This window comes from Haliotis rufescens, unplaced genomic scaffold (genome assembly GCF_023055435.1).
Source record: "Haliotis rufescens isolate VD_foot unplaced genomic scaffold, xgHalRufe1.0.p SCAF_5, whole genome shotgun sequence".
Classification (NCBI taxonomy): domain Eukaryota; kingdom Metazoa; phylum Mollusca; class Gastropoda; order Lepetellida; family Haliotidae; genus Haliotis; species Haliotis rufescens.
Genome location: NW_025964223.1, coordinates 25,238,408 through 25,249,111, shown reverse-complemented (window position 1 = coordinate 25,249,111; position 10,704 = coordinate 25,238,408). Strand labels below are relative to the sequence as shown.

The following is a 10,704-nucleotide window of genomic DNA, read 5'->3' as shown; positions in this document are numbered from 1 at the left end:
ATATTGAGGAGTTCATTGTTAAATGACAACAAGATAATTACATGTGTAGCATGCTCACAAATAAAGGCAACCCAACACTTGATAAGAGTTACCTATTGGGGTAGAGAGTTATCTTTGATATAAAAAAAATCATAACCTCACCAACTGACTAAAAGATTGCAATGCTGTTAACAGGTTGTTTACAGTCAGTAAAATTGCAGGAGACTTCTAAGGAAACAAAATATACGGACATGAAAGGTTTGCTTTCAGGAATTGTATGTCATTGTAAGGTGGTGCAACTGGCACTGCAGAGTTGACAGTTATGATCCCTTGTCTGTCATCACCATGGTCCTACTCAGGGGTTTCACCAAACCCATGATATTACTGAACTACTGCTGAAAATGGCATTATACCCAACTGACTCCCAAATCCCTCTTTCAGGAATTTTGACTTCCTGATCCCGGATGCCCCCGAACTGATTGCTAACTTCCTGGAGGGGGAACAGGACATGTCCTGCAAGAGGAATGCCTTCATGATGCTGATCCATGCTGATCAGGTCAGTTTATGTTCACACACTGTTTATAATAAAGCACTGGTTATTTCTAATTGATAAGTTTTATATTCAGTAAAAGTGATTGGAAGTTTCTGTTGGTGCTGCTGTTTCAATAAATCATTTTTTGTTACATTTATATCTTTGTCTTATGCTGATATATCTCGATACAACTAGTTGTACAGAGGTCCATTGCTACCTTGGCTGGATCTGCTAATCGTGGGTTGAAATCCACAAGTGGTAAGCAGGTAGAAACTGGCTGACTGTAACTGTGATGTATATATGAGCTCTGACTGCAGTTGTGAGGTGGATGATCTCTGTGGTTGTGAGGTATAAGATATGTGACTGTTATTGTGATCTAGGTGATCTCTGACTGTGATTGGACCGCCTCCATGGTCTAATAGTAGAGCGTCTGCACGGAGAGCGGAAGGTCCGGGGTTCGATCCCCAGGCGGCATCATACCAAAAGACGTTAAAAGATGGTACTTGTTGTTATCCTGTCTGGCGCTCTGCAGTAAGGGGCTAAAACAAGGACTGGTCGGCTCGGAGTCAGTATACTGTATCTGAGTGGGGTTTTATGTTAAACTGCGGCATGGTATCTCAGTGAGCTAGCACTATAAATCGGTATCAGTCCGGACTAGTACAAGCAGCCACACACACATGTGCATACACGTCGCTATATAAGTGCAATAATCTTGGACGCGACGTTAAACCTCATTTCACCTCACCTCACCTGACTGTGATTACGGTAGGTGATCTCTGACTGTTATTGTGATCTAGGTGATCTCTGACTCTGATTGTGTGGTAGGTGATCTCTGACTGTTATTGTGATCTAGGTGATCTCTGACTGTTATTGTGATCTAGGTGATCTCTGACTGTTATTGTGATCTAGGTGATCTCTGACTTATTGTGATCTAGGTGATCTCTGACTGTTATTGTGATCTAGGTGATCTCTGACTGTTATTGTGATCTAGGTGATCTCTGACTTATTGTGATCTAGGTGATCTCTGACTGTTATTGTGATCTAGGTGATCTCTGACTTATTGTGATCTAGGTGATCTCTGACTGTTATTGTGATCTAGGTGATCTCTGACTGTCATTGTGATCTAGGTGACTGTGATTGTCAGGAAGATGATCTGTTACTGATTCTTTTTACCCCAGGAGCGTGCCCTTAACTACCTGAGCAGCTGTATTGACCAAGTGACCTCCTTCGGGGACATCCTTCAGCTGGTGATCGTGGAACTTATTTACAAGGTAAGGCCACAGCCTGGGAATGTATATTGACATTGAAGAGTAGACTTGCTGTCATACTGCTAGTTATATTGATAGGTCTCTTGTGAATGTCCTAATGGATGTTCAAGTGACCACAAAAGAAATTATAGATTAAGTGGAAGAAAATGTCTCCCTTGTATGTTATAGGTGTGTCAGTGTCCGAGGTGTCATTATCACATGCATGTTTTTTAAGTACTATCCAACCTGGTATTGAGGAAGCAATGACTGAGCAGATGTTTGTTCAAATTATACATTCATATGATTAAATGCCACATGAAATTCTGAATGTAAGATGAATCAGATGAAGTTTCTGTGACTTCTTCCACAGATAACGTTCAAGACATCTGGTGTGCATGAAAGTGTGTATGTGTTGTAGGTTTGCCATGCCAACCCCTCTGAGCGTGCCCGCTTCATCCGCTGCATCTACAACCTTCTCAACTCGTCCAGCCCCGCCGTCAGGTACGAGGCCGCCGGCACCCTCGTCACACTCTCCAGTGCCCCCACGGCCATCAAGGTGAGGCTTGCTGTCCTTCCGTCTCAAACATGGCCAGTATCTTTGTGATAATAATTGTTCTGATTGTATCATGTATTGTATCAGTTACATGAAAAAGTGGACTGTCTCAAATTCAGTTTCATTAGTAGCACATAATAAAGAGGACTTGATTACAAATTTTAGGTTTATGTTCCCTCCTTTTAACAGATTGGCAAGTGTGTGCAATCTCAATTATTCGGGAACTATCCACAGCAATTCCTGTGTTATGTTTGTTGCTATGGTGTCATTTGTATCAAAACCCAATGTTATATATTTTCTTTGGTGAATTATATTTATTATATTTTATATTTACTTAATTTCATGTAATTTGTAATGTGCTACAAGATGCTTATACTGTGGCTTCCAACTGTAGGCTGCCGCCAGCTGCTACATCGAGCTGATTGTGAAGGAGAGTGACAACAATGTCAAGCTGATTGTCCTGGACAGACTCATCAACCTTAAGGATGTCGCTGCACATGAGAAAGTCCTGCAGGTCAGTAGCATTTGTACCCAAACTCTTCACCACACACGACTCCTCAATATACTCATGACTTTTCACAACACATGACTCTTCACAACACAAATGGCTCCTTACAACACTTGACTGTTCACAACAGACATGGCTCCTCACGACACAAACGAATCCTCTTGATTGTTGCAGGAGCTGGTGATGGATGTGCTGCGTGTTCTGAACGCCCCAGACCAGGAGGTCCGCAAGAAGACCCTCGGACTTGCCCTCGACCTCGTCACATCCAGATCCATCGAGGAGGTCAGTCTGTCAGCCTCAGTTCCTTCTCATGGTTATAGACTGTGAGAGGTGGTGCGGAATGAATGGTTCACACTCTGTGACAACACCTTTCACATCTTGCATTTTGACATCAACGTCAATACTTAATGTTAAGTCTAGAATCAGGAGACTTTTTATTTAGAATGAAAAGAAAAGGTTACTAGGATGTTCCAAAAGGGAATGTTGAGACATTCACAAGGAATGTTGGGCACGTTGCAAGCCATGAATGGCTTAGAGTAAGCAAATTATTTATTAGGGTCTGCAACAGCTCGAAGCACTTGCACACTCTTCCAAAATGGTGGCGCAACTACTGCTTGGTTGCCTTGACCTAATGAAGAACATAATAGAAGATGCTTGATGAGGAGCTGATGAATTTGTGACTACTTCGAAGATGTGGAGCAGACAGTTGATCCAGTCAAGAATTTCTTGTTCCACTGTCAAACTCTGTCGCCATTTTGCTTTGATATCAAAGACACCTCAGCCAGCAATTGGTAGATTGCAAGCCTCCGAAAGTTGGTCACCCCGTGGTAAGGTCAATCGGTGTACATAGCTTGCAAGTGATTGGTGATTTGCAACGCACCCTTATCTTACAAGCTAGATGAGACACCATATTTTGGTAATCCTAAGCATTTTCATTAATCTGACCTCTGACTGAATACAAATATCATAAAACAATTCAAACACCATTATCATGTCATGACTTACATTCATTGACCACCTGCACATAGCAACTGGAGTGCTGTGGTCATTGCAAGCCTATGTTATAGCATGTCATAGTCCTACAGTCACCTTGTACAAGAGCTTGCCATGCAACTGCACTGGCATCTACTTCATACAACAAGGCTACAGAATATCTGTTTGACTGATGTTGCTGTACCCGCCCTGTCACACCCGGATGTCTTGGTGTAGAGGTTGTAACGCGCTGTATGTTGTGTCTGTCAGATGGTGTTGGTGTTGAAGAAGGAAGTGGTGAAGACAAACAATGTTGAGCATGAGGACACGGGGAAGTACCGCCAGCTCCTCGTCCGCACGCTCCATCAGTGCAGCGTCAAGTTCCCCGATGTTGCTCCAGTCATCATACCAGTGGTGAGTCAAACATCATCTCATTCAGTCATACCATTGGAGAGTCAAACATATCATGCAGTCATACCAGTGGTGAGTCAAACATCATCCCATGCAGTCATACCAGGGGTGAGTCAAACATCTCATGCAGTCATATAAGTGGTGAGTCAAACATCATCTCATGCAGTCATACCAGTGGTGAGTCAAACATCATCTCATGCAGTCATACCAGTGGTGCTCTTTATACAACTGTTCACTTTTGTAATTAGTTGAGTTAAAGGATAGAGTAAATGCTGCTTTATGATGTGCACTTTGAGCTCATCAGGAACAAAAATCAAAGTAACCTTATTGCAAGGCACAATGTCCATTCTGTTCATCCAGCTGTCATCAGTTAACTTTCAACCTCTCGTCTAAAATGAGTTCCCTTATTTCAGGTCATTGTTTAATTGAAATTAGAAAACAAGTTCAAGTTTAAGTCATTAATATAAACTGTAGCAAACGTATATTAAAATGATTTGTATACAGCATTATGACATCCTATATTTAATATGCAGTAAACAATGTTTATGATGAACGAATTGACAGATATAACAAACTGTTTTTTCGATGACAATGCAGTTTAAAACAAACTGTTAATCTCTGAGCTGCTCATGTGTCACCAGTCAGCCTATCAAAACATCCATGGTCACGCACGGTTGTTCAAAATGGCAATAATATTGAAGGCAAGTGATTAGATGGATTAAGTACCAACACCTTGTCCTCAATTTTACCCTCAATTAACAATAGTAAAAAGGTCAAAATGCTTATCATGAACTACAGTTATATCGAGCTAAGATTGGTGGTCCCTTTGAGTTGGTCATAACCGTAGTTTACTGTAGATAACGATAAGAAATGCCTGTTGGAGCACTGTGACTGTAATGTGCCTCTCCTGCAGCTGATGGAGTTCCTGGGTGACCAAAACGAGCTGGCTGCTGCCGACGTGCTGGTGTTTGTCCGAGAGGCTGTCCAGCGCTTCGAGCAGCTGCGTACCCTTATCATCAGCAAGCTCCTGGAGGTGTTCCCCACCATCAAGGCCATGAAGTGAGTCCCTGTCTGTAACTAACACCCCTCAGCCCCCTTCCACGGCTAGATGGAAGTCTGGCTTAGAGTGTCGCAGATACAAGTCTTAACACTGAGATGGTTTTATGGAACAGGGCCCTGGTCTGAAGTCAGAAAATTTCTATTCCCATTTTTTATTACCATACCACTGCAGGGGGGTAACAATTGATGTTTTTTGCAATATATCAATATTTGTTGCAGATTTTAATATGTGCCTTTCTTTTTAGTTCTGACTTTGCTAAAATGTCAGTGACGTGTTTATATTGTAAAGTATGGTCGCGACAGAATGTACAACTCTCACCATATGTTCCAACTGAGTCATCTTTTTTATCTGATAATGCAAATTTTTATCATATATATCAGCTTCTGTTTGAGAATTTAGGTTGTTTCATGTCATAGGACCAGGTTTCTCAGTGCTTAGGTTTCTTAGTTTTTTAATGCTGTACAAGATGTCGCTGAACAGGATGTATGTGTGTTTCCAGGATTCACCGAGCCGCGCTGTGGATCCTGGGAGAATACTGCACAAGCTCCGAGGACATCCAGCTGGTGATGACCCTCATCAGACAGGCCCTGGGAGATGTATGTACACACAGCCCTCACATGTCCTGCTTCTCTGTAGCAGCTGTCCACCACCAGGCAATGATATACCTGCAATATTGCTAAAGGCAACTCGTAACCTCCTCATGGAAATGACTGTCTTCTTTTGTTATCTGTGTTGTTGTTTGTGTTGTAGATCCCGATTGTTGATGATGAGATCAAGAAGGCTGCTGGAGAAGTGAAGGAGGAAGGTGAGGAAACTTGTAGCCTCCATATTGCAACAGATGTGTCATCAATGTTCCTCGTATAGGTTCCTGGCCAGCTTAGGGACATGGGTGGCCCACACATCTGAGGCCCTGAAAGTTGCTGCACAGAGTTGCATCCCTTTGGCATTGGATGTGAATTGGGATTTGTGTCCTGGATCATCATGACTGTTTCTTGGTTTGTCAGCGCCATACTTGTGCTCATTGATTTCACCAAGGTGGTAAGACCTGCATCATTTCAGGCCCTCCCACATCAAGCTGACATGCTGTGATATAACTGAAATACTGTTCAAAGCTGTGATATCTCCTCACTCAGTCGTGGCAGAATAGGTCCTCATGTACTATAGTGGTCATGGTGAGGACCATTCCCCAGTGGCAAGTGTCTAAGACCTGCATCACTTTGGACATCACTTTCCTCTGACATCGTAATTAAGTAAGTAAGTAAATCATGCTTGAAGCAACATTAATCTCAACTCACTTTCCCTTGTTGTTCCCCCGTGTAGAGATGCAGACCGGCGGTGGAGTACAGAGACTGGTGACGGCTGATGGGACGTACGCCACCCAGAGTGCTTTCAGCGCAACATCCAGCTCCAAGAAGGAGGAGAGGTAACACAGAAACTGAAGTTTAGGGAACACCAATCATCATCAAACTGAAAGATATCCTTCAGCAGACACTGCTCTAATGCAACCAAATGTATATCTCAACATTAATATTGAATTCACTGAGGGGTGGTAGGGTAGCATAGGATTGGCTCGTGTCACATTTAAATATTGTTTCGATGGCATTCAGTGAAGTGATTTAACCTATCAAAGTCTGCTGAAAAGTCAATGTCAGTCATTTGGGGGTCCTGTGGTTATTTAAGCTTTTGTTTAATTAGGGACCCTAAAGTTTTAACATTAGTGAATTGAGGACCCGTCAAAATTGAGAACTTTCATCATTAGTTTTTAATGCAGGTAATATGGATGGGTTGAATCCTGAAAATAGTTAATAACTCTATGTTACTGCTATACCTAAGACCGTCTCTGTGGTCTAGTGGTAAAGCGTCCACTGGACGAGCGGAAGGTCCAGTGTTCATTCCCCCACGTCATACCAAAAGACGTTAAAAGATGGTACTTGTTGTTACCCTGTCTGGCACTCGGCATTAAGGGGCTAAAACAAGGACTGGTCGGCTCGGGGTCAGTATACTGTGTCTGAGTGAGGTATTCATGTTAAACTGCAGCATTACATCTCAGTTGGCTTGCACCAGTGATGAGCCTATGCTTGTGTTCCCAGACCCACCATGCGGCAGTATCTGATGGATGGAGAGTTCTTCACTGGTGCCGCCCTAGCCACAACTCTCACCAAGCTGTGTCTCCGATACATCAACATCAACAAGGATGTCAAGAGACAAAATGTGAGAACATCTTCCTTATCAGAAAGGATGGTAGAGTAGTCAATTGGTTACAGCATTTACCCTTCACTCCGAAGTCCTGGGTTTGATTCCCTACATGGGTACAATGTGTGCCCATTTATGTTGCTGGAATATTGCTGAAAGGTCACTCACTCACTCATTCACTCCTGGTGAGAAGCAATCCACAAAGCAGTTTTCGTGATGGACTGTATTAAGTGTTTGTTAGAGAAGTGGCTATTGAAGTCATTCCTCAGGTGAGGAGGGATGTTTGAATGGGTCCAAGGTTGATCCCTTTGCAGACATCGTCAATACTTCAAAGGTTTTTACATGCACCCGTGAATACACTTGTCTGATTAGCAGTTTTACCAACAAATCAAGGCTTGGCCTGGTTCAAGTGACAGTGAAACCAATGAATGCTCAAACAAGTGAGTGATCTGATTGCATCAGCATCACACAAATGGCAACACATGCCATACCCAGTGATACCCTGGCAGACATCTTCTCTACACATTGTTTCAGGCAGTGGTCATGAGCTGCCCAAGGAGTAGGGTGCAGGGGATTTCCATGTGTTGTAAATAGCTCCATTATGTTAGTTAAAACAGACAAACGTGGCTACTACACCACAAAGCGGACATATATGTACTGCTGAAAAGAAGTTAAACAACACCTGATTTTTTTTCTTCTTTGATAGGCATTTAGAAGTTGGAGTACTAAGTAAGGATAAGAATTTATGGATGAACAACTTCTTTATTACAATTAAGAGCGATGTTTTGGTGCAGGTTCTAACACCTTGCACTTGCTTGATAACAGTGTTAGAACCTACACCGAAACGTCGCTCTTAATTGTAAAAAAGAAGTTGTTCATCCATAAATTCTTATCCTTACTTATTTTTCCATATGTCTATAGTTAATCTGTCATGGCTGGTGGATATTGCAACACAGCCTTCCAATACTGGGTGTTCTTTAACTAGTTGTGAGTAGCATACATAGTTAATTGAGATGGAGAATCATACTGTATGTGAAGTATGGACAGTGATGTGCAGAAAGTTTTAAGAAACCTGCCTAATACTGACCCTTCCACCAGCCTGACTGTAACTACTTCTCTCTGTGCAGGCCTTTGTGGCAGAGTCCATGCTCATCATGGCAACCATCATCCATCTGGGCAAATCAGGACTTCCTACCAAGGTCAGTGTTTTCCAAGAAAGTAATGTTCAATGTCACATAACTTTCAGCCTGAGTCAATGAACAATCTTCTTTACTCATCATGTATTTGGTGATTAAATGATTAAATGTATATGTCACAAAATATAAAATGGATATATCACTTGAGTGAATGACACCACTCCCTTCTGTACCACAATGTCTTTTCGTGTTAAATAACATTATCTCATCCTGTGACTCGGACGTGGCTCATGGAAATATCAACGTCAGACAAACAAAGAGGATATTTGTTTATATCAAGGTCTTCCTTGCTCCCCTAACTTTGACAGGAGTCTTCTGTATGAAATCAATGTTGTTTGTGTTTGTGTGTTACAGCCCATCACAGATGATGACATTGATCGTATTGCGATGTGCCTGCGTGTGCTGGCTGAGAAGTCGGAGCTCATGACCGACATTTTCAACAACCAGTGTCGAGGGTCCCTGTCACTGATGCTGGCAGCCAAGATTGAAGAGGAGAGGGCACAGCAAGAGGTAATAGATGTGGCTGATCTGATCTGACTACATTGAGGTAATGAACATACAAATATCCTGAATATCTTGAACATATGTACAGAGGAATCTTCAAGTGCTTCAGATATTATGAGAATAATTTACAAAAATTTAACACTGATCATGTCAATGGCAAATAATGATCCCAGCAAAGGAACACTGGCTCAGAGCAATATCATGACGTAGGAGCTGAAATGGGCTTCATACATTGTACCCATGTGGGGAATCTTACCTGAGTCTTCCTCATGACAAGTGAATGCTTTAACCACTAGGCAACCGCCCTCAGAGAAAAGGCAGTATCAAATTGAACATTTACTTTATTCGACATTATACATCCAGCCATTCTGTGGAAGTCATTAGTGGAATTCATCTTTCAGGCTGCACAGAAGAAAGTGGTGAAGGTTCAAGCTGATGACCCCATCTCCTTCACCCAGCTCGTCAACAGGGCTGAACTTGGCACAGGGGAGGTAAGTAAGACATGTTCCAGATGTTAGGAATTTGGATGATATTTAAACTACCTCTCTCTGGTGATATCCTGCACCACTATTGTCACTGATTCCAGTATTTTCTTTATCTTAGTATACATGATGTTTTCTTTCAACAATCATTTTTATATTATTCAGAACATGTTTGAGCTGACCCTGTCTCAGGCTCTTGGGATGAGCAACAAGAAGGATGCCGACCCTGCCGGAGCGTCAAAGCTCAACAAGGTGACGTTACACTTCAGGCTTCTTCAGTAGGGCAGGCTCAGGTGGCACAGCTTTCTAACATGCTACAAATCACGATGCACCTATGATTGGGACTCAATTTCCAGATTGTGCCCGCTAGTTTCTCCACAGAGGTAAAGGTTCAAGACCTGCATCACTATGAGCTTTCCTCTAACATTACACACACCGGCTGTGATGTTGCAAGAGACACAATGCTGAATAATATGGGGATCAGATGATAACAAAGTACAAATGTTTGTTTCCTAATGGATTGTTGTTCATGCTGTCAGTCACTGGTTTGGTTGGTCCAGGCTTGATGTTTGCACCGTACAATATTTTGCTGACTGCTGCATATCACATTCAACGATTGATGCTTTATCTGATCAGTACATGCTATGTCTTATCATATGAAGAGTTCATACTGATATTTGTGTCCAGCTAGTATTCAAGGAAACACTGATACGTGATGTTTAATGCAGTAGCTTTTGTGTTCCAGGTGACTCAGCTGACTGGCTTCTCCGACCCTGTGTACGCGGAGGCATACGTGAACGTGAACCAGTACGACATTGTCTTGGACGTCCTCATTGTCAACCAGACGTCAGACACCCTGCAGAACCTCACCCTGGAGCTGGCTACTCTTGGTAAGATCGCCAGAATCCCAGGGGCCAACTCCTGAACTTGTCTTGTCAGGGTTGTGTATGTGTTTAAGTAGGATGTGCCATAGAGTGATCACTTTCTTTGTACGCCCACTGCACCTGGAAACATGCAGTGTAAATAGTAGTTCAAGGATAGAGGCAGAATACACCTGTCTGCTGGGT

At 42.5% G+C, this 10,704-nt stretch overlaps 1 protein-coding gene across 3 annotated transcripts in view; it reads left to right on the top strand.

Annotated features, from left to right (window-relative positions):
- The window catches only part of LOC124111099 (coatomer subunit beta-like), a 35,570-nt gene that overhangs the window by 18,731 nt on the left and 6,135 nt on the right, over positions 1 to 10,704 (top strand). For all 3 annotated transcript variants that reach the window (XM_046470703.2, XM_046470694.2, XM_046470685.2), the window contains 16 exons: positions 421 to 535; positions 1,690 to 1,782; positions 2,177 to 2,314; positions 2,706 to 2,825; positions 2,994 to 3,101; positions 4,062 to 4,205; positions 5,116 to 5,261; positions 5,762 to 5,858; positions 6,013 to 6,067; positions 6,583 to 6,685; positions 7,353 to 7,473; positions 8,583 to 8,654; positions 9,006 to 9,161; positions 9,557 to 9,646; positions 9,803 to 9,889; positions 10,383 to 10,527. In XM_046470703.2, the coding sequence (XP_046326659.1) occupies positions 421 to 535; positions 1,690 to 1,782; positions 2,177 to 2,314; positions 2,706 to 2,825; positions 2,994 to 3,101; positions 4,062 to 4,205; positions 5,116 to 5,261; positions 5,762 to 5,858; positions 6,013 to 6,067; positions 6,583 to 6,685; positions 7,353 to 7,473; positions 8,583 to 8,654; positions 9,006 to 9,161; positions 9,557 to 9,646; positions 9,803 to 9,889; positions 10,383 to 10,527 (1,790 nt within the window). The remainder of the gene's footprint in view (positions 1 to 420; positions 536 to 1,689; positions 1,783 to 2,176; positions 2,315 to 2,705; positions 2,826 to 2,993; positions 3,102 to 4,061; positions 4,206 to 5,115; positions 5,262 to 5,761; positions 5,859 to 6,012; positions 6,068 to 6,582; positions 6,686 to 7,352; positions 7,474 to 8,582; positions 8,655 to 9,005; positions 9,162 to 9,556; positions 9,647 to 9,802; positions 9,890 to 10,382; positions 10,528 to 10,704) is intronic.